At 45.6% G+C, this 24,913-nt stretch overlaps 1 protein-coding gene across 1 annotated transcript in view; it reads right to left on the bottom strand.

Moving 5' to 3' along the window:
• Positions 1 to 24,913, bottom strand: part of LOC110532091 (A disintegrin and metalloproteinase with thrombospondin motifs 20) — a 141,194-nt gene that overhangs the window by 71,694 nt on the left and 44,587 nt on the right. The window contains exons 9-11 of the mRNA XM_036970373.1: positions 12,600 to 12,746; positions 1,452 to 1,593; positions 546 to 650 (exon numbers count right to left, since the gene is read on the bottom strand). Of these exons, the coding sequence (XP_036826268.1) occupies positions 546 to 650; positions 1,452 to 1,593; positions 12,600 to 12,746 (394 nt within the window). The remainder of the gene's footprint in view (positions 1 to 545; positions 651 to 1,451; positions 1,594 to 12,599; positions 12,747 to 24,913) is intronic.

The following is a 24,913-nucleotide window of genomic DNA, read 5'->3' as shown; positions in this document are numbered from 1 at the left end:
ATGGTTCTGGTTAAATTTGTAACAAAAATAGCATTTTCATAAAAATACTTGATGGCCAATAAAAGCTATATTTAGCCTACTGTAGGTATAATTTTACAAGCCTTGAATTCATTTGATTACTCGCTACTGTTGCAAATGCAGTGCATTGACCTTTATTCTTGCAACAAAGCTTAGTTTGAAAAAATTGCGATATGATTTTTAGGCCATAAAGCCCAGCCCTACAACCCCTGCAAAAATGTTCATTAATTATAATGCACATAATAATTCACATTTCATATTAAGATCCTACATCTGTAGTGAAGAAAGAGGACAAACAGTCCCTACTCAACATGAGAACTACTGTCAGTTCCAGACAAGGAGAATATCATGATCCATTTCATACAGAGTGTAACATTTGGTTTGAAATGTGCTCATTGATAATGGAAAGGCAAAACATCAACAGTGGATTTATTGTAAGAGCATCTACTACAGTAGATAATACACTGTGTTTGTCATTGTACCATCAATTTACACTTCAATGGAAGAAATACAGCATTCTGTCATACCATTCCATGTCCACAGTCTGTCCCATCAGCCAAGGGCATGTGCTGTGTCCGACACCCTTTATGACCCCCCTCAGCACTCGTACACCAAAGCCTCTTGCACTGTTTCTGTGTGGAAAGAGACAGCGAGAGAGGGAAGAAAGAGACATGCGGGAGAGAGGCAGAGAGACAGAGAGAGGAAGGGAGCGTTAAACTCTGTTACAATACAACTTTTACAAAAATCCCACTGCGGGAGAATAATTGAACTGTTTCACCCCAAACTACAAATCCCTAATATTGAAAGGCAGACAGGAGGCTCTATTGTGCTGCTCAGTAGTAAGTACTGTGAGATGTATAACAGGCTTTATGTACAGTTCAGCCTCTAGAACACCAGACAGTAACTTTTACAGCTCCTTGGGCAGCTGTTACTATCACTATAGATTAGCCACACAGTATTCCAGAAGTCTCCAACCAGACCAGAGAGGGCATAAAGTCTTAAAGCATGTTCAACATGAGGACTTATGCTCTGTTCGAAGGGAAAGCAGCTTCCTTCACAGCAGCCTATTAAACCCTGAACAAAGCTAATTGTCTCATAAAACCACAAAAGCTGTGTGTCATACAGACAACTCATTAAAAACAATGACTGGGGAAGGGGGGTATAGTACAGTGTTGTCTATACTGTATAAACATATGACTTCATCATCTCAACACAAGTGCCTTATCATAGACAAGACACATTAGAACCTCAGAAGCATATGACATCATTATCCATAGGGGGTTTGGTTCAAGGACACTTTTTTGGAGATAGTGACTGAGTTTACGTCCCAAATGACACCCTATTCCTTATGTAGTGCACTATATAGGGAATAGGGTGCCAATCGGGACATCCCTTACGAGACACCTGGTTGTGAGGAATGAAACCTGGCTCACCATGTAAGGGCAGACCATGGATCCGGGACCAAACATGAGCTCACACTGTCGGTTGGCATTGTAGATCTGACCAGGGAGGTGGTTAGGTAGCTCGTACGTCCTGCTCACTGGCTCGTCCAACAGGCACTCTCCGTACCCTGTGCTGAAAGGTAACACATACACACATAAATTTGCATGTATGGACACACACACACACACACACACACACACACACACACACACACACACACACACACACACACACACACACACACACACACACACACACACACACACACACACACACACACACACACACACAACCAGTAAATAAGCACACATAAAAGCTGCATAACGCAAAGTGCTTCATCAGTCAAGATTCATACAATACAACAGAGTAGTCAGGATAATGTCATCTTTGTTATTCATAATCACAAAATAAACATCTCCGTGTCACCATCCAGGACTGATGATAGTCAAATGTAAACATTTTTTGTCCCATGTGGGTGGTCTGGTCTGATGTTACGTAACAGTGAAATTGACAACACTTCCCCTCACTGAGACCTAATATTAGTTAATGCTGTCACTATGAAACTGGAGCCAGGCATCTTACAGACGGAATAAAGCTGCATTTACATGCAGACACAAAGCTATCCCAACCACATGTTAATTCAAAATACATTTCTCTGTGCACAAAGCAGAGGATTTTGAAGATGGTGCAGGATTGAGATGGCTGCCGTTTTGCGGGCTCCTAACCAATTGTGCTATTGTGTGTGTTTTTTTTGCGTTATTTGTAACTTATTTTGTACACAATGTTTCTGCCACCGTCTCTTATGACCGAAAAGAGCTTCTGGATATCAGGACAGTGATTACACACCTCGTACTGGACAAAGATTTTTTTTCTTTAACGAGTCGGATGTATAGTTTACTTCAGACACCCGACAAGGCCCAAATCTTTGTTATTCGCATGAAGAAAAAACAGAGAAATCTGCAACGTAGGTCTGGGTGCCTTGAAAGGATCCGACGGCGAGTGAGTAATCTCCCTCTACCATCAGTCCTATTAGCCAACGTGCAATCATTGGATAACAAAACGGATTCGTTTTTTTTTCACCTTTATATAACCAGGTAGGTTAAATAAAGTTATCTTTTTTTAAATAAAAACAGAGCTCATCCATTTTGTCATCCAATGATTGCACGTCAAGACTGTATTTTCTACTTTTAAACTCGGACAAAACAGAGATGCTTGTTCTAGGTCCCAAGAAACAAAGAGATCTTCTGTTGAATCTGACAATTAATCTTGATGGTTGTACAGTCGTCTCAAATAAAACTGTGAAGGACCTCGGCGTTACTCTGGACCCTGATCTCTCTTTTGAAGAACATATCAAGACTGTTTCAAGGACAGCTTTTTTCCATCTACGTAGCATTGCAAAAATCAGAAACTTTCTGTCCAAAAATGATGCAGAAAAATTAATCCATGCTTTTGTCACTTCTAGGTTAGACTACTGCAATGCTCTACTTTCCGGCTACCCGGATAAAGCATTAAATAAACTTCAGTTAGTGCTAAATACGGCTGCTAGAATCCCGACTAGAACCCCAAAAAATTATCATATTACTCCAGTGCTAGCCTCCCTACACTGGCTTCCTGTCAAGGCAAGGGCTGATTTCAAGGTTTTACTGCTAACCTACAAAGCATTACATGGGCTTGCTCCTACCTGTCTCTCTGATTTGGTCCTGCCGTACATACCTACACGTACGCTACGGTCACAAGACGCAGGCCTCCTAATTGTCCCTAGAATTTCTAAGCAAACAGCTGGAGGCAGGGCTTTCTCCTATAGAGCTCTATTTTTATGGAATGGTCTGCCTACCCATGTGAGAGACGCAAACTCGGTCTCAACCTTTAAGTCTTTACTGAAGACTCATCTCTTCAGTGGGTCATATGATTGAGTGTAGTCTGGCCCAGGAGTGTGAAGGTGAACGGAAAGGCTCTGGAGCAACGAACCGCCCTTGCTGCCTCTGCCTGGCCGGTTCCCCTCTTTCCACTGGGATTCTCTGCCTCTAACCCTATTACAGGGGCTGATTCACTGGCTTACTAGGGCACTTTCATACCGTACCTAGGAGGGGTGCGTCACTTGAGTGGGTTGAGTTACTGATTTTATCTTCCTGTCTGGGTTGGCGCCCCCCCTTGGGTTGTGCCGTGGCAGAGATCTTTGTGGGCTATACTCGGCCTTGTCTCAGGATAGTAAGTTGGTGGTTGAAGATATCCCTCTAGTGGTGTGGGGGCTGTGCTTTGGCAAAGTGGGTGGGGTTATATCCTTCCTGTTTGGCCCTGTCCGGGGGTGTCATCGGATGGGGCCACAGTGTCTCCTGACCCCTCCTGTCTCAGCCTCCAGTATTTATGCTGCAGTAGTTTATGTGCCGGGGGGCTAGGGTCAGTTTGTTATATCTGGAGTACTTCTCCTGTCCTATGCGGTGTCCTGTGTGAATTTAATTCTCTCTTTCTCTCTTTCTTTCTCTCTCTCGGAGGACCTGAGCCCAAAGGACCATGCCTCAGGACTACCTGACATGATGACTCCTTGTTGTCCCCAGTCCACCTGACCGTGCTGCTGCTCCAGTTTCAACTGTTCTGCCTTATTATTATTCGACCATGCTGGTCATTTATGAACATTTGAACATCTTGGCCATGTTCTGTTATAATATCCACCCGGCACAGCCAGAAGAGGACTGGTCACCCCACATAGCCTGGTTCCTCTCTAGGTTTCTTCCTAGGTTTTGGCCTTTCTAGGGAGTTTTCCTAGCCACCATGCCTCTACACCTGCATTGCTTGCTGTTTGGGGTTTTAGGCTGGGTTTCTGTACAGCACTTTGAGATATCAGCTGATGTACGAAGGGTTATATAAATACATTTGATTTGAAGACTATACTACTAATGGGACATTATAAACTGTAATATCTTATGTTTCACCGAGTCGTGGCTGAACGACGACGTGGATAACATACAACTGGTGGAGTTTTCGGTCCATCGGCAAAATAGAACAGCTGCCTTCGATAAAACAAGAGGGGCGGTTTGTGTCTATTTGAAAATAACAGGTTTTGCTCGCCTGAGGTAGAGTATCTCAAGATAAGATGTAGACCACACTATTTAACAAGAGAGTTTTCGTCTATATTTTTCATAGCTGTCTATTTACCCTCACAAACCGATGTTGGCACTAAGACGGCACTCAACGAGCTGCATAAACAAACAAGAAAATGCTCATCCAGAGGCGGCGCTCCTAGTGGCCAGGGACATTAATGCAGGGAAACTTACATCTGTTTTACCTCATGCTAAATGTGCAACCAGAAGAAAAAAAACTCTGGACCACCTTTACTCCACACACAGAGACGCATACAAAGCTCTTCCTCGCCCTCCATTTGGCAAATCTGACCATAACTCTATCCACCTGATTCCTGCTTACAAGCAAAAACTAAAGCAGGAAGTACCAGTGACTCGCTCAATAAGGTAGTGGTCAGATGACACAGATGCTAAGCCACAGGACTGTTTTGCTAGCACAGACTGGATATGTTCTGGGATTCTTCTGATGGTATTGAGGAGTACACCACATCAGTCACTGGCTTCATCAATAAGTGCATCGATGACGTCGTACCCACAGTGACTGTACGTACATACCCCAACCAGAAGCCATGGATTACAGGCAACATTTGCACTGAGCTAAAGGGTAGAGCTGCCACTTTCAAGGAGCAGGACTCTAACCCGGATGCTTATAAGAAATCCCGCTATGCTCTACGACGAACCATCAAACAAGCAAAGCGTCAATACCGGACTAAGATCAAATCATACTACACCGGCTCCGACGCTCGTCGGATGTGGCAAGGCATGCAAACTATTACAGACTACAAAGGGAAGCACAGCCAAGAGCTGCCCAGTGATATGAGCCCACCAGATGAGCTAATTAACTTCATGCCCGCTTCGAGGCAAGTAACACTGGAACACGCATGAGAGCATCAGCTGTTCCGGATGATTTTGTGATAACGCTCTCCGCAGCTGATTTGAGTAAGACCTTTAACAGGTCAAAATTCACAAGGTCGCAGGGCCAGACGGATTACCAGGATGTGCACTCCGAGCGTGCACTGACCAACTGGCAAGTGTCTTAACTGACATTTTTTCTAACCTCTCCCTGTCTGAATCTGTAATTCCAACATGTTTCAAGCAGACCACCATAGTCCCGGTGCCCAAGAACACTAAGGTAACCTGCCTAAATGACTACCAACCCGTTGCGCTCACGTCTGTAGCCATGAAATGCTTTGAAAGGCTGGTCATGGCTCACATCAACACCATTATCCCAGAAACCCCAGACCCACTCCAATTTGCATACTGCCCCAACAGATCCACAGAAGATGCAATCTCGATTGCACTCCACACTGCCCTTTCACACATGGACAAAAGGAACACCTGTGTGAAAATGCTATTCATTTACTATTGCTCAGTGTCCAACACCATAGCGCCCTCAAAGCTCATCACTAAGCTAAGGACCATGGGACTAAACACCTCCCTCTACAACTAGATCCTGGACTTCCTGACGGGCCGCCCCCAGTTGGTAAGGGTAGGTAACAACACATCCACCATCCATCCTCAACACGGGCCCCCCCAAGGTGCGTGCTCAGTCCCCTCCTGTACTCCCTGTACACTGCACGGCCAGGCAACGACTCCAACACCATCATTAAGTTTGCTGATGACACAACAGTGGTAGGCCTAATCACCGACAACAATGAGACAGCCTATAGGGATGAGGTAAGAGACCTGACCGTGTGGTGCAAGAACAACAACATCTCCCTCAACGTGATCAAGACAAAGGAGATGGTTGTGGACTACAGGAAAAGGAGGATCGAGCACGCCCCCATTCTCATCGACGGCGCTGCAGTGGAACAGGTTGAGAGCGTCAAGTTCCTTGGCGTCAACATCACCAACAGACTAACATGGTCCAAGCACACCAAGACAGTCATGAAGAGGGCACGACAAAACCTATTCCCCCTCAGGAGACTGAAAATATTCTACAGCTGCACCATAGAGAGCATCCTGACGGGTTGCATCACTGCCTGGTATGGCAACTGCTCGGCCTCCGACCGCAAGGCACTACAGAGGGTAGTGCATACGGCCCAGTACATCACCGAGGCCAAGCTTCCTGCCATCCAGGGCCTCTATACCAGGCGGTGTCAGAGGAAGACCATAAAAATGGTCAAAGAATTCAGCCACCCTAGTCATAGACTGCTCTCTCTGCTACCGCAAGGCAAGCGGTACCGGAGCGCCAAGTCCAGATCCAAGAGGCTCCTAAATAGCTTCTACCCCCAAGCCATAAAACTCCTGAACATTTTTTGCTATTTGCATTGCTCCCCCTCTGGAACCATGATGCTACTCTGTTATTATCTATGCATAGTCACTTTAATAACTCTACCTACATGTACATATTACCTCAATTACCTCGACACAGGTACACCTACACATTGACTCTGTACTGGTACCCCCTGTATATAGCCCCGCTATTGTTATTTACTGCTGCTCTTTTAACATTTGTTTTTCTTATCTCTTACTTTTTAAAAGTATTTTCTTAAAACTGCATTGTTGGTTATGGGCTTGTAAGTAAGCATTTCACTGGAAGCATGTGACATGTGGCATGTGAAGCATGTGACAAATACAATTTGATTTCACGTAGGCATAACCTTGGGAGCAAAACTGCATTAGAAGGTAACATCACTTTGGAGTCGCCAGGTGCGAACTCCAAACAGGAAGGATGTGTTGATAATGCGTAGAGCTCCCCAACGCACTTAGCCAACACCAAGGCCATGACCAGGGCAGTTTTATAGGAAAGGACCTTCAGGTCCACAGACTCCAGTGGTTCAAACAGATTCTCACAGAGCATCCAGGACCAAAGACAGGTTCTGTTTCGGTGCCATAGGCTTTGACATTGGTCTGAGCTGACGCACACCTTTCAGGAACTGCACCACCAGAGGATGAGGCCCCGGGGTAGAGCCATCAATTCCTACATGAGGCGCAGAGATGGCTGCCACAAACTTTCAATGCAGAAAAAGAAAGGCCCTGCTCAAAAAGCTCATCAAAGAAGATCAAAATGTCCACCAAAGAGCTCGGAACAAGAGAAACTCCTTTAACCTGACACAAACCCTCAAACTAGCGCCACTTTTTTGTATACAACTCTCTCGAAGAGGGTGCATGCAACAACTGTATAGTCGTAATCACATTCATGGGTGCCAACTCTGTGCGACCAGGACAATATATCCCGACTACACAGAACCCTCCACGGGTCCTCGCCCAACAGGCAGATGATCTCTGTGAACCAGGGTTGTCTGGGCCAACGGGGAGCCACCAGAATCAACATACACTCCTGACGGACTCTCAACGATGGCCTGAATCAGGTCCACCGGAGAAAATGCATAGACCACGGTCCAAGGCCACTGAGACGCCAAAGCATCCATTCCCAACAGAGAGCATGCATCCCTCATTGAAAATAACAGATGACAATTAGTGTTTTCTCAGTAAGGATGCGTCTGTTGTGATCACCCTGTGGAATCAAACACCTTTTCTTGTGATTCCCTATGAACCCCAGAGTCTGAATATAGGAAACCAGCGTGGCAGTGTGGAGATCCACCTGTTCTCTCGACTCTCTTGTTACGACCAGCCAATCATCCAGATACGCCAATACTCTGATCCCCTGGCACGGCACCAGTGCCAAAGCCACCTCCACCAACATAGAAAAGGTGTGGAGCGATAGGGAGAGCCCAAAAGGGCAGGACTAGAAACTCATAGAACACACCCTCGAAATGAAACCTCAGAAGCTTTCTGTGGGGAGGATTTGTAGCCACATGAATACATGCATCCTTCAGATCTATGGACATGAACCAAGAACCGTCACTTAATTCAGAAACACCGTGCTCGGATTAGCCCCCTTGTTAGCCTCTTGAGTTAACTCGCCAGTTTTCCATCCATCAGCAGTGTGCAAAAGAGCCCCGCCTCCTCCATACTCTCTACACTCATGAACTCGCCATAACCGGACTGAATGAGGGGAACCACAGGTCGCCTTTAGCTCTTTGGCGAACTCTTTAAATATTTTACCTCCTGTCCCACCGCTGCAGGGACAGGAGGTAAATACCTTCCCCCAAAGTTGGAGGAACTCTGCTAAAGATGGCAATACACCCCAGGTGATCTGCCACCCTACGACACAGCTCCATCAAAAGCGCATTTACCACCAATGGTTCACTTCACACGCCAAATCCAAAGCCTGGGATTTAGGCTTTCCCGGAATGATGCCATCCGATTCACACTCTGAAAACCCTCCAGAGCCAACCAGGGATAGTTTATCAACCCTGCAATCTGAACCCTGAACAATGCCAGAAAAAACAGAAAGAGCCTCACTCAGCTGGGATGACACCCCTATCAACTCTGACCAACACTACTAGTGGTCCGAGCCAAAGTCTCCTGAACCCAGGAAAACAGGACAGCACTGGTGAGTATCTTTAACTTTCATTGTGAAACCACATGCCTTAGGGCAGGGTCGAATGTTCCTTTTTGAACTTACTCCACTGGCCATCTTACTTAAAGAAGCACTGGCTACTGTTACGGTTTTCCTCTGTCGAAAGAGCAGAGGACCAAAATGCAGCGTGGTTATCTTTATACATCTTTAATTAAGATGATAACGAACAATTTCAAAAACAATAAACGTAAAGTGAAAAACCGAACGTTATATCTGGAGTACTTCTCCTGTCCTATTCGGTGTCCTGTGTGAATTTAAGTGTGCTCTCTCTAATTCTCTCTTTCTCTCTTTCTTTCTCTCTCTCGGAGGACCTGAGCCCTAGGTCCATGCATCAGGACTACCTGACATGATGACTCCTTGCTGTCCCCAGTCCACCTGGCCGTGCTGCTGCTCCAGTTTCAACTGTTCTGCCTTATTATTATTGGACCATGCTGGTCATTTATGAACATTTGAACATCTTGGCCATGTTCTGTTATAATCTCCACCCGGCACAGCCAGAAGAGGACTGGCCACCCCACATAGCCTGGTTCCTCTCTAGGTTTCTTCCTAGGTTTTGGCCTTTCTAGGGAGTTTTTCCTAGCCACCGTGCTTCTACACTTGCATTGCTTGCTGTTTGGGGTTTTAGGCTGGGTTTCTGTACAGCACTTTGAGATATCAGCTGATGTACAAAGGGCTATATAAATAAATTTGAATTTAAAATACTAAGGCCAGGGCGTGAGAGCTACACAAGCAGAGCAGAAAGTTAGTTTTTTTTTAGCAAACACAAATCCTTCCCAAGGAAGGAAGCATTAGCTACACAAGCAGAGCAGAAAGTGGTAGCTTTTAGAAAACACAAAAACCGATACCAAGTCCCAAAACTCACAACATCTAGGGGGATGATTACTCTCTCCCTACTGACACCTAAGTCAGAGCCAAATTTCATAGTCTTCGTGCACTTGAAAAGCTAAATTGTGTGACATGTTCTTCCTTCAGGCGAGCTGAAGAGCCCGGGAATTATAGCCAGGAAAGCAGGGCTTCCGAGGTCGCATCGGAATCTATTGGTCCGTTGGGCGTGATTTCAGTTTTCAGGTGAATATGATTGGTCGTTGACTCCCCATAAAATGTTACACAGAGTGACCGACTGAAAGGAAACCCTTTGTTTTGTATCCCAAAAAGTCTACACGTGCTTGGTGGAATGAGTTTGTCTAACATTGGGAAGAGACAAATGATGAAAGCTACGATGAGGTAAGTCAGTTCTTCAGGGAAATGAGAAGAAGAGAGAGGGAGAGATGCCCCATATTGAAGCTATAAGATAGTGGTCTGCTTGTCTGTCAGAGACCAGAAGGAGGAGAAGAGATGATGCCCCATATTGAAGCATCTTTCACCAGGTTGTCATCGTCTAATGAGAAACCCTATGGGCCTATGATTAAAAACAGGATGGATATGGGGGAAAAGAGCAGCAATTTTTTATTAGGCATGCAGTTTTTTTGGCAAAACAGAGGAGCCCGAGACAGGCGATGCGACTCCCCTATGGCACCAACAGGGGTTCTACACCTGGCAACCATTGGGAGGCTTCTTTAAAGTGAGTTTATTTAGCAAATAACTTATAGTTATCTCTCAGTGTTTGTCATAAGAAGCTACTCCATAATGAGTTCCATAAAGGCAGACTGTGTTTCCCGTGAGATGGTAGCTGCTATGAAGTTGCTCATATATCAGATTTTATGACCGACGCAGGGTATTGAATGATATAGCACATCCCTGTTGCACAGTTGTAATAAACTAAATACAAACAGCACTGTAGTGATGACCCTTTTCATAGGAAGATATACTGCAACCATTACCATTCTAACACAGCAAATAACTAGAAAATAAGTAGTTATAAAAAGTTTATTTTCACAGATAATGCATCTTGAATTAATTGAGGACATAAAGATATATTTTTTTACCAAAACGTAAGAAAAACGTTTTTAAATGGAACTGTTCAGGATAGCAAGACATCTGATGTTTGTGTGGTTAGGATAATTCCCAACGTGGGCACCTGGCATCGGAATGTAAAATTATAGGCTTTGCCGGTACTAATGATTACGTAGTATCAACACAAGTATACACATCAATTAGTGGGTGGCAACACAGAGAGATTTGCATTTTATCTTTATATAGGTTTAATGGCTTAAACCGGTTGGAGGACTGCCAGGAGGAGAATGAATGGTGTCTATATCACGGCCTACACACAAAAACACCAAGAACACCAAAGACATTTTTCACTCAGCTCTCAGGTGTGCAGCCAATGGGAGTTCACCATATTACACAGACACAGAAATGAGAACGAGGGAGGATGGCTCCAGGAGAGGGGTTGAGAGTTAGTGGGTCCCTCTATATTTAAGTTGACAGGAGAGTGTTGTGCATTAGAGTGCTTTGAAAGAACAATTGGTAATCAAAACAGTGATGTACTTGACCAGGTAAGCTAAGTGGACCAGGTAAGCTAAGTGGACCAGGTAAGCTAAGTGGACAGTGGAGGTGCCGTTTGTTGAAGTCATGCAGACTTCGAAAGCAGTGGGCCTCGCTCTCAGCGGCCTGCCTTTCCCACCTCTGAGACTCCTTCACACTAAACCCTACGCTCCTGTCCACAGCCACACAGAACTGTTTATAAATATTCCCACTGTTAAACAAATCAGCCATCCTCTTCATGCAGCATGGAACGTCTCGCTCACAGCCACTGACATTTACCTTCCACTCACACATCGAGTAACTGAACACTCAGCTTTTCTAACACAGCTGACACATGAGCAGAAATATTCTGCAGTAAAAAATTAATAGGAGTATTATTTTTCTTGTGTTTCTAATTTTCCAACCCAACCACTCAAAGCTGGATGGATGGATTCATCCGCTGGTAGGAAACTGTGTAGTACAGCAGCGGGACAGGCCTGTAACCTTACAGCCTCAATAGGAGGCATTCGCCCGGGAGAGACCGCTTACTTCTCAAGATGCAACTCATCAACAAGGAGGCCTTTTGTGGCTGCTCACAATCAACAAAGCGGGAGGAGAGATCAAAGGGTCATGTCCAGAGAAAATCTAATTATAACTGACATTTCCCATCTTAAATGGAAGCCCTTCAGAAGAGGTTGGTGGCCACCGCTTGGCTGTGGAGCCCGCTGAATGAGCCGCTGCCCCGCGTTACCGTTTTTGCGGAGAAAGCACGCCACTGACTAAATGACTGTTTGTCCAGCATCTCAAGAGCTGGTTCTGCCTGATTGCAGAGACAGAGGAGCAGGGGAGGATCAATCGCTCAGGTCACTCTAGGAAGACCCCTGCTTCAAACAGGAAATACTGTCTCACACCAGGGAAAAACACAGTGGAGACAGTTTACACAAGCCTGCTCTACATTCTCCCTTTTGGAGAAGGTAGCAGAGTTTGCTTACCAGATTATGTCCCAAGAATACAAACACTTTTTGCTTGTGTTATTTATTTGTCTTGCTTTTTCTATAAAAAGGAAGATATTAGAATGTTGTATTACAGTGATTAATGTATCTCTAAAAAACATGATATATTTATTTGTATAACAATCTGTATGTTTGTGAAAATGTGTACATTAGGACAATTACAGTGTCTGGAAGAGTATTCTTACATTACAGAAAAAGGGACGAGGTACCTACTCCAGAAACTCAGTGATGTACTTGCGGCTGCACTTTGACCATGACCAGGGACTAGTGTCGTAGTTGAGGGTGGGCGCCATGACGTGATACTGGTGCTTTATGCCTGCCTCCCTGCATTTGGGGTTGTCATCATGGGGCATGTTGAACCTGCCGAGGAGGAGAACACACACACAGAGAGCGATTAGGAAAAAGGGGTGATGGCTGCTCAATGGATCAGAAAGCTTAGTGGTTAGAGCATTGGGCCAGTAACCAAAAGGTTGCTGGTTCAAATAACTGAGCTGACAAGGGGAATAATCTGTTGATGTGTCCTTGAGCAAGGCACTTAACCCTAACTTGGTCCAGGGGCACCGTACTACAAGGCTGACCCTGTAAAACACCACATTTTACTCCACCTCTCCGTTGTATGTGACAACTAAACATTGTTTTTTTTAAGCAATGGTCTTCATTGAACATGATCTGGCACTACGATGTAGAGATGGGTGGCCTATGAAGCGTTACATCTCAATTCATTCTAGCAGCTAAATAGTGAATAGACTAATAAAGTTGCTCATCTTTTTGATGTAGGGCTGTGGCGCTCAAGACATTTTGTCACAGTTATTGTCATGCAAAAGGCTACCGGTCTCATGGTAATTGACCGTTAATTAACATAAACATGTTTAGCATCTTCAGGGTTCCACACACACAAGTCGCTGATGGGGGCCTTTGGAACATCTACATTTAAAAGTCTAATAAAATAGTCTAATAAATTGAATACACACCATCACAATAAATACGTTATTTATTTTAATCAGGTCTAAAGAAACATTATGATATGAAGAAAATGTATTTCCAATTAACATAATATGAGTTAGCCTACTGTATGTTATCTGGCAATGCTCCATGCAATAGGCTGTAGTGGAGCTGGGCGGGCCTATACGCTCACTACGCAAGGGCCCTGCCTCCGCCTCGTGTCAAAGCGGGTGTCAATGTTTACAACTTGGATGAGAGGATGAAGCGGAACTGTCCTTCTGGTCACGAAAAGAGGAAAAAAAACACCATGTGAGTGAATTGCGGGAACAGCAATCAGGTAAACTTGTGTTCTCTCCTCTCCAAGTTTGATGTCGGAAAATAACAGTAACATTAAGTTGATGTGCTAGCTTGCAGTTCATCTCTCTCTAGTCTATCTTTCTTGCTAACCTAACAGGGCAGTGCATCTCTTGGTCTGTCTGTGTCTTGCTTGCTTGCAACACACTTCCAGGGCTGTGTTCTGTGACTTTGTGCCTGTCAAAAGTGAGAGTGAAATACAACTATTTATTACGTTTGATAAACGACAACGGGCAACGGTGTTTATAAACTGCAGCTCTGAAAAGATAACTGCATCGCGCGTGACCATGTTGTGGCAGATGGCAGGGAGAGGTGAGGGGGGGTGGTAATTGAGGAGAGATATCTTGCAGGTAGCTGGCTCCACCCCCAAGCTTTATATGGACTTCCTGCCCCAACGAGGCAAGACTAGGATTCGTTAAGCCAGGGATTGCTTGGGGATAAAGGAGGAAGCAGCCTGCACAACAGGGCAGAGAAGGAGCGAACCAAGCAAGGTATGAGGAGTCAGAGCTGCGAGAGTCAGAGCTGCGAGAGCCAGAGCTGCGAGCCCCTTGTGTACCGGACCGGATTGGATGAAGACCTGAGTGTGAGGATTACCCCTGGGAAACGGAACGGACAACGAGAACAGCTTGTGGACTGTGGGGTGATTGGTGCATTTCCCCCTCTTCCCCAGTGTATGAAAATCCCTAATAAACTTCCCATGTGCATTCTATTTGTGCTACTGGTGCCTGTTTTGCTATTGAACTTGGTGACGTGGAAACCCCACACCCTTGATCCTGCTACATATGGTGGAGAAAGCAGGCAAACCAAACCAAGTTCAATAACTAAAAAAACACAGAGCACAATGGAAGCATTGGTGAGACAAATGGTGGAGGCAAACATAGCACAGCAGGCTATGCAGCGGGAGCTGCTGGAAGAACGGCGTCAGCAGAACGCTCTCATGTGAGCTGAACTCAGCCAGCTGACAGCCGCCCAGGCCAGTATAGCGGCAGGTGCAACAGTCTCTCGCCCCAAACCCAGTAGGTTTTTCTGAAGCAGACAGAGGCTGACAACTACCTACAGAAGGGACTGCTACAGGAGGTGCAGGCCACAGTCCTCCAGGAGAGGGAGGCCAAGGAGGCACTGAGGTGAGGTGTCACCTCCATCAGCAGAGGAGGCGGTAGATGAGATGAGAGGGGAGGTGACCCTAAATCAGCAGAGAGCTGCAGCGCTACAGCAAAGCCTGGAGGCTGCTCTGAGGGAGCAGGAGGCGAAGAGTTGAGAGGAGGCCACTCTGAAGATGGAGTGTATGAAAATCCCAGTGTATGAAAATCCCTAATAAACTTGCCCTTTGCATTCTATTTGTGCTACTGGTGAAACTCGTGCTTTCCAGCAGCAAACTCTGTGGGGACCAGTCCAGACAATATATGGGCGTGATGGCACTCCTCATAGGCGCACATCATTTTAAAACAAGACAATGGTTATCTAGTCTCTCAGTCACAATTTAGTTACAACTCTGGATTAATGCAAGGTGGAAAGAAATGGATTGCCAATGACTATTGATTTATATATTGCATTAAAAATGTTGATTAGCCTGGAATACGGATGCACATCTCTCAGAAAATAACAACCGTCAAGTATTCAGCCAAGCCATAGTATAAATAGTATTTTATATTTGAAAATATATAAAAGGAAATCTGAGGGAGCCTGATGGGCCTGATGCAGCTGATAAAATTAATAATAGTATCTATAATTTACAGTTTGTCAGTAGAGGAGATGCTGGATCATCAGCCAGTACAAGCACAGACTCAGTTGATCCACATCCAGCCTCAGCCAGTACTAACAGACGCAGTACTGGCAGGTTCAGCAAGTACTAACATAGACCCAGTACAGCTGGCTACAGAAAATAATAACACAGAGTCAGGTGAAGTACAGGCAGCCTCAGCCAGTACCAGCACAACCAGAGGTGTACAGCCAGCATCAGATACAAGCAGCTCAGACTAGAGGTCGACCGATTAATCGGAATGGCCGATTAATTAGGGCCGATTTCAAGTTTTCATAACAATCGGTAATTGGCATTTTTGGACACCGATCACGGCCGATTACATTGCACTCCACGAGGAGACTGCGTGGCAGGCTGACTACCTGTTATGCGGGTGCAGCAAGGAGCCAAGGTAAGGTGCTAGCTAGCATTAAACGTATCTTATAAAAACAATCAATCTTAACATAATCACTAGTTAACTACACATGGTTGATGATATTACTAGTTTATTTAGCTTCTCCTGTATTGCATATAATCAATGCGGTGCCTGTTAATTGATTATTGAATCACAGCCTACTTCACCAAACGGTTATTTAACAAGCGCATTCGAGAAAAAAGCACAGTCGTTGCACCAATGTGTACCTAACCATAAACATCAACGCCTTTCTTAAAATCAATACACAAGTATATATTTTTAAACTGCATATTTAGTTAATATTGCCTGCTAACATGAATTTCTTTTAACTAGGGAAATTGTGTCACAGCTCTTGCGTTCTGTGCAACAGAGTCAGGCTATATGCAGCAGTTTGGGCCTTCTGGCTCGTTGCGAACTGTGTGAAGACCAACTTATTGTCATTATTATAAATAAATAAATAATTTAAAAAATTGGCCGATTAATCGGTATCGGCTATTTGTCCTCCAATAATCGGTATCGGTCGACCTCTAATAATCGGTCGACCTCTAGCTCAGACCTTTATAGCACAGTTGCTTCTCTACCAAATGACCTAGCAGATTGGCCCCCAGTCTTAACAGACCTTATTTGTATTTATTTATTTCACCTTTATTTCACCAGTTAAGCTAGTAGAGGACAAGTACTCATTTACAACTGCGACCGGGTGAAGATAAAGCAACGCAGTGCGACAAACAACACAGAGTTACATGGTATAAACAAGAGTACAGTCAATAACACAAAAAAGAAGGTCTATATACAGTGTGTGCAAATGGCATGAAGAGGTATGGCAATAAATAGGCCATAGTAGCAAAGTAATTCAAATTTTGCAGATTAACACTGGAGTGATAGATGAGCAGATGATGTTGCGCAGATGATGGTGTGTAAGTAGTGATATTGGTGTGCAAAAGAGCAGCAAAGTAAATAAAAACAATATGGGGATGAGGTAGGAAGATTGGGTGGGCTATTTACAGATGGACTATGTACAGCTGCAGCAATCGGTTAACTGCTCAAATAGCTGATGTTTAAAGTTAGTGAGTGAAATGTAAGTCTCCAGCTTCAGCGATTTTTGCAATTCGTTCCAGTCATTGGCAGCAGAGAACTGGAAGGAAAGGCGGCCAAAGTAGGTGTTAGCTTTGGGGATGATCAGTGAGATATACCTGCCGGAGCGAGTGCTGCTGGTGGGTGTTGTTATCGTGACCAGTGAGCTGAGATAGGGAGGAGCTTTACCTAGCATAGACTTGTAGATGACCTGTAGCCAGTGGGTCTGGCGACGAATATGTAGCGAGGGCCAGCCGAATAGAGCATACAGATCACAGTGGTTGGTGGTATAAGGCTCTTTGGTAACAAAACGGATGGCACTGTGATAGATGCATCCAGTTTGCTGAGTAGAGTGTTGAAAGCCATTTTGTAGATGACATTGCCGAAGTCGAGGATCAGTAGGATAGTCAGTTTTACTAGGGTAAGTTTGGTGGCGTGAGTGAAGGAGGCTTTGTTGCGAAATAGAAAGACGATTCTAGATTTGATTTTGGATTGGAGATATTTTAGAAAGAGAGGGTCCAGATTGTCTAGCCCAGCTGATTTGTACGGGTCCAAGTTTTGCAGCTCTTTCAGAACATCTGCGTTCTGGATTTGGGTGAAGGAGAAGCTGGGGAGGCTCAGACAAGTAGCTGCGAGGGGTGCAGAGCTGTTGGCCGGGGTTGGGGTAGCCAGGAGGAATGCATGGCCAGCCGTAGAGAAATGCTTATTGAAATGTTCGATTTTCATGGATTTATCGGTGGTGACCGTGTCGCCTAGCCTCAGTGCAGTGGGCAGATGGGAGGAGGTGCTCTTGTTCTCCATGGACTTTACAGTGTCCCAAAACCTTTTGGAGTTAGAAATACAGGATACAAATGTCTGTTTGAAAAAATGTGCCTTTGCTTTCCTGACTGACTGTGTGTATTGGTTCCTGACTTCCCTGAACAGTTGCATATCGCGGGGACTATTCGATGCTATTGCAGTCCGCCACAGGATGTTTTTGTGCTGGTCAAGGGCAGTCAGGTCTGGTGTGAACCAAGGGCTATATCTGTTCTTGGTTCTACATTTTTTGAAAGGGGCATGCTAATTTAAGATGGTGAGGGAATTACTTTTAAAGAACGACCAGGCATCCTCGACTGACGGGATGAGGTCAATATCCTTCTAGGATACCTGGGACAGGTCGATTAGAAAGGCGTGCTCGCAGAAGTGTTTTAGGGAGCGTTTGACAGTGATGAGGGGTTTGACCGCGGACCCCATAGCGGTTGCAGGCAATGAGGCAGTGATCGCTGAGATCCTGATTGAAAACATCAGAGGTGTATTTGGAGGAAAAGTTGGTCAGGATAATATCTATGAGGGTGCCCATGTTTATGGATTTAGGGTTGTACCTGGTGGTTTCCTTGATAATTTGTGTGAGATAGAGGGCATCTAGCTTAGATTGTAGGACTGCTGGGGTGTTAAGCATATCCCAGTTTAGGTCACCTAACAGAACGAACTCTGAAGATAGATGGGGGGACAATCAATTCACATATAGTGTCCAGGGCACAGCTGGGAGTTGAGGGGGGTCTATAGCAGACAGCAACAGTGAGAGACTTATTTCTGGAGAGATTCATTTTTAAAATTAGAAGCTCGAACTGTTTGGGCATAGACCTGGAAAGTATGACAGAACTTTGCAAGCTATCACTGCAGTAGATTGCAACTCCTCCCCTTTTGGCAGTTCTATCTTCATGGACAATGTAGTAGTTGGGTATGTACAGTGCCTTGCGAAAGTATTCGGCCCCCTTGAACTTTGCGACCTTTTGCCACATTTCAGGCTTCAAACATAAAGATATAAAACTGTATTTTTTTGTGAAGAATCAACAACAAGTGGGACACAATCATGAAGTGGCACGACATTTATTGAATATTTCAAAAAAATGTAACAAATCAAAAACTGAAAAATTGGGCGTGCAAAATTATTCAGCCCCTTTACTTTCAGTGCAGCAAACTCTCTCCAGAAGTTCAGTGAGGATCTCTGAATGTTCCAATGTTGACCTAAATGACTAATGATGATAAATACAATCCACCTGTGTGTAATCAAGTCTCCGTATAAATGCACCTGCACTGTGATAGTCTCAGAGGTCCGTTAAAAGCGCAGAGAGCATCATGAAGAACAAGGAACACACCAGGCAGGTCCGAGATACTGTTGTGAAGAAGTTTAAAGCCAGATTTGGATACAAAAAGATTTCCCAAGCTTTAAACATCCCAAGGAGCACTGTGCAAGCGATAATATTGAAATGGAAGGAGTATCAGACCACTGCAAATCTACCAAGACCTGGCCGTCCCTCTAAACTTTCAGCTCATACAAGGAGAAGACTGATCAGAGATGCAGCCAAGAGGCCCATGATCACTCTGGATGAACTGCAGAGATCTACAGCTGAGGTGGGAGACTGTGTCCATAGGACAACAATCAGTCGTATATTGCACAAATCTGGCCTTTATGGAAGAGTGGCAAGAAGAAAGCCATTTCTTAAAGATATCCATAAAATGTGTTGTTTAAAGTTTGCCACAAGCCACCTGGGAGACACACCAAACATGTGGAAGAAGGTGCTCTGGTCAGATGAAACCAAAATTGAACTTTTGGCAACAATGCAAAACGTTATGTTTGGCGTAAAAGCAACACAGCTGAACACACCATCCCCACTGTCAAACATGGTGGTGGCAGCATCATGGTTTGGGCCTGCTTTTCTTCAGCAGGGACAGGGAAGATGGTTAAAATTGATGGGAAGATGGATGGAGCCAAATACAGGACCATTCTGGAAGAAAACCTGATGGAGTCTGCAAAAGACCTGAGACTGGGACGGAGATTTGTCTTCCAACAAGACAATGATCCAAAACATAAAGCAAAATCTACAATGGAATGGTTCAATAATAAACATATCCAGTTGTTAGAATGGCCAAGTCAAAGTCCAGACCTGAATCCAATCGAGAATCTGTGGAAAGAACTGAAAACTGCTGTTCACAAATGCTCTCCATCCAACCTCACTGAGCTCGAGCTGTTTTGCAAGGAGAAATGGGAAAAAATTTCAGTCTCTCGATGTGCAAAACTGATAGAGACATACCCCAATTGACTTACAGCTGTAATCGCAGCAAAAGGTGGCGCTACAAACTATTAACTTAAGGGGGCTGAATAATTTTGCACGCCCAATTTTTAAGTTTTTGATTTGTTAAAAAAGTTTGAAATATCCAATAAATGTCGTTCCACTTCATGATTGTGTCCCACTTGTTGTTGATTCTTCACAAAAAAATACAGTTTTATATCTTTATGTTTGAAGCCTGAAATGTGGCAAAAGGTCGCAAAGTTCAAGGGGGCCGAATACTTTCGCAAGGCACTGTAAATCTCAAAATTTTTGGTGGCCTTCCTAAGCCAGGATTCAAACACGGCAAGGACATCGGGATTGGCGGAGTGTGCTAAAACAGTGAGTAAAAAAACTTAGGGAGGAGGCTTCTGATGCAAACACACATGAAACCAATACTTTTTTGATTACAGAAGTAAACAAATGAGAGTGCCTGGGGACACGCAGGGCCTGGGTTAGCCTCCACATCACCCGAGGAACAGAGGAGGAGTAGGATGAGGGTACGGCTAAAGGCTAGCAAAACTGGTCGTCCAGTGCGTTGGGGACAGAGAATAAAAAGAGCAGATTTCTGGGCGTGGTAGAATAGATTCAGGGCATAATGTGCAGACAGGGGTGCGGGTACAGTGGAGGTAAGCCCAGGTACTGAGTGATGATAAGAGAGGTTGCATCTCTGGACATGCTGGTTATACTGGGTGAGGTCACCGCATGTGTGGGAGGTGGGACAAAGGAGGTATCTAAGGCATGTACAGTGGGACTAGGGGCTCCGCAGTAAACTAAAACCATGATAATTATCCTAAACAACAATATACAAGGCCTATTGATATTTGAGCGAGACATAAAGCGAGGCATAAAGCAATCACAGATGTTGATTGGGAGAGCTAGCTAAGTCAACAACAGCTAATCAGCTAAGTGAACAACAACAGGTAAAATGGCGATGAATGGGCATGGAAGGTCGGTTAACTACACACAGGGCCTGAGTTCGGGGCTAGGGCCGACAGATAAACAAAGGATAACAAAGCGGAGTACCGTGATAAATGAACAGTCCAGCAGGCATCAGCTATGTAGCCAAGTGATCATAGGGTCCAGTGTACAGCAATAGATGAAACAGGGAAACCGCTAGGTAGTCGTTAGTACCCTAGCATGCTGGAGACAGTGTTTAAAGTTAGCAGTCCGGGGTAAGTAGAAGCATCTGCTCCATCGTCCGGCAATGGCCGGTTGAAGGCACAGCTGATGGAATTACGTCTGCGGACCAGTCGTGGTGGTACGGTGGTGCGCCGTGTCGACGAAGGGACCGGGCCAAATGGCGAAAGAGGTTATGTAGTTGTGGGAATTTTGTTTGCTAGCCGCCTGGCTCAGGGCTAGCTTTGGGGCTGGGTCATTCAGCTGTGATGATCAATGGTCCAGAGCTTTACGGCAGGAATCTGGTGTTGTAGTGGAGAAAAACAGTCCGATGCTGGCAGGTATTATCTAGGCTATAAAAACGGCTGGTGCCTGAGCAGAGGGTAAAGGCCGCTAGCAGTGGCTAACAATGACTAAATGGCTAGTAACTTAGCTAATTAGCTAGCTACCTTCTGATGAAAGTTTTGGCTATAGGGTCTAAAAAAAATAGCGGATCCGTGTGTCACGTACGCTGGAATAATTAGCGGATTAAGCTGCAGCGCGATATGGTTTCCACATATTATTTATTAGAAATGCACAAAACAACAAAGAAAGAACGAAAGAAAGAAAGAAAGAACCGTAATCAAGAGGTGTAACATACACTAACTCAAAGCAATATCCCATAAAACACAGGTGGAAAAAATGCTACTTAAATATGATCCCCAATTAGAGACAACGACAGCCAGCTAGCTGCCTCTATTTGGGAATCATACCAAACACCAACACAGAAAAACTAAAATAGAACCCCACATAGAAAATAATAACTACTCTACCATAGAAAATAAGGGTTCTCTACGGTCAGGGCGTGACAGTACCCCCCCCCCCCCCCCCCCCCCCCCCCCCCCGAAAGTGCGGAGTCCGGCCGCAAAACCTGAAACCAAAAGGGAGGGTTAGGGGGGTTGTCTAGTGTCGGTGGTGGCTCTGGTGCAGGGCGAAGTACCCGCTCATCCCGCGGATCCGCCAGCATCGCGGGCGGCTCTGGTGCGGGACGAAGAACCCGCTCAGCTCGCGGATCCACCATCTTTGGTGGCGGCTCTGGTTTGGGCCGAAGAACCCGCTCATCCCGTGGATCCAGCCATGGACCCGGGCTGAACACTGTGCCTGGACTGGACCTCGGGATATCAATGAAGGCTCCTGCCATGGAGCGGGACAGGACACTAGATCTGGACTGGACATCAGTGCAGAGGAAGGCTCCTGCCATGGAGCAGGACCTGCCGCCGTATCTGGACTGAGCACCGGCACAGGAGAAGGCTCCGGACATGGAGCTGGACTGGGCGCCGTGCCTGGACATCGGCGCATGGGAAGGGGACCATGGAGCGGGACTGGGCGCTGTGCCTGGACTGGGCACCAACACAGCAGAAGACTCTGGCATTGGAGCTGGATTGGACGCCGTGCTTAGACTGGGCATCGGCACAGGGGAAGGCTTGGGCCATGGAGCTGGATGTTCCGGACCGTTGACCGTCTCAGGAGGTTCCGGACTGTGAAACGTCGCCGGAGGTTCTGGACTGTGAAACGTCGCCAGAGATTTCGGACCATGAAACGTCGCCGGAGGCTCTGGACTGGGGACCGTCGCCGGAAGCTCTGGACTGGGGACCATAGCCGGAAGCTCTGGACTGGGGACCGTCGCCTGAAGCTCTGGACTGGGGACCATCGCCTGATGCTCTGGACTGGGGATCGTCGCCTGAAGCTCTGGACTGGGGAGGCGCACTGGAGGCCTGATGCATGGGACCGGCACAGGTGGCACCGGACTGGTGACAAGCACCTCAGGGCGAGTGCGAGGAGCAGGCACAGGACGCACCGGACTGGGAAGGCGCACTGGAGGCCTACTGCGTGGAGCCGGGCACAGGTGGCACCAGACTGGTGACACGCACTTCAGGACGAGTGCGGAGAACAGGCACAGAAGGTACAGGACTGGGGACACGCACTTCAGGGAGAGTGCGAGGAGCAGGCACAGGACGTACCGGACTGGGGACACGCACTTCAGGGAGAGTGTGAGAAGGAGACACATGACGTACCGGACTGGAGAGGCGCACTTGAGGCCAGAAGCGTGGAACCGGCACAGGTTGCAACAGACTGCTAACCAGATCCTCTGGTCGGATGTTGAGCAGAACACACTTGCACAACATCTCTCTCATCTCACTCTCTCCCAACTTTGCCATTGCCTCTCTGACAGTCTCTGGCTCTTCCCTCTGCTCAGCCGCCAGCTCCATGTGCCCCCCCCTCAAAAAAAACTTGGGCTTTCTGTAGCCGCGAACCCTGTCGTCGTCGTTATCCTCCATTATCTCCTTCCGTAATCAAGAGGTGTAACATACACTAAGTAAAAACAATATCCCATAAAACACAGGTGGAAAAAATGCTACTTAAATATGATCCCCAATTAGAGACAACAATAGCCAGTTGCCTCTAATTGGGAATCATACCAAACACCAACATAGAAAAACTAAACTAGAACCGCACACAGAAAATAATAACTAGAAACCCCCCCAGTCACGCCCTGACCTACTCTACCATAGAAAATAAGGGCTCTCTATGGTCAGGACATGACACCGTGTCACATTGAGTGAGGCGGGTTACCGGAATGTATATTTAATTTAAAAATGGAAAAAGAGATTGAAAAATAAATTGGAATATTATACAAAAAAGCCGAAAAATACAAAAAGTAAACGAGAGGACAACAAACCACGTCTGCACTGCTACGCCATCTTGGATCACTATGAGGACTGAGTCCATTCAAACCAGGACTGGATTTTTCCAGGACAAGTCTAGAAGAGGTTTCCATTCAGGCTTATTACAGAGACAGCTGTCAAATTGGGAAAAGATTACCAGGAGCTGGCTTTCATACTCAATCAAAAACAATGCTGTGTATTGTTTTCGCTGTAAGCTCATTTCTACAAAAGACTACAAAATAATAAAGGAAGGGGTGAATGACTGGTCAAATATCAACGTCATTCTGAAACACCTAGAGGGTAGTCCTGAACACAAACAATATGATTAAGTGGAGAGAACTTGATCTGCGCCTAAGTGGGGATAGCCTATTGACCAGATACAAATGACCATTTTGGAGGCTGAGAGAAAGAGATGTCGGGATGTCCTTACACTTTTAATAAGTATCACCCAGTCTCTGACTGAAAGAAACCTAGCATTCAGGGATTTATCAGACAAACTTTTCCAACCAGATAACAGAAACTTCCTAAAAGAGGTTGAATTACTGGCAAGATTTGAACCCGTTATGGGGTCTCTGAGGCCCAGACAACAGCCAAAAGCATTTGTGAATAAATTCATGTGGAGGCTGTTCTGAAAAAGAAGAGACTGAAAAACAGCAAGAGGCATTTCAGCTATGAGGCTCCTGATGAACCAGTGACTGATGCATTGAAAAACGTGACGTCAACTACTTAAACATTGTGGTCGACTCTGCTGTGACATCCATGGATGAGATATTTGAAATACTCAACCAGGTGAAAACCAAATATGGAGTGCTGCTGAAAAACCGACAGATTGAGCAAACTGTTTTAAAGGAGGGAGGATTGTATAGTGGGAGCACTGGGGAGTCAGGTGTGACTGTGTGGCAATGGCAAATGGTTTACATGGCTCACGGGTCAGGTAGGAGGGCCCTTTAGTAGAATTTTGCATAGGGCTCCAGGGTGGTCAGGACCGGCTCTGGGCTGGAGGCTTGTTCATTTATCTGACAAGATATGCTTATTAGTCATGTGCCATTAGTATATATTATATACTTTTATAGTAAGAAGAAAATCATTTA

Source organism: Oncorhynchus mykiss, chromosome 1 (genome assembly GCF_013265735.2).
Source record: "Oncorhynchus mykiss isolate Arlee chromosome 1, USDA_OmykA_1.1, whole genome shotgun sequence".
NCBI lineage: Eukaryota > Metazoa > Chordata > Actinopteri > Salmoniformes > Salmonidae > Oncorhynchus > Oncorhynchus mykiss.
This window is presented reverse-complemented; position numbering and strand designations above follow the sequence as displayed.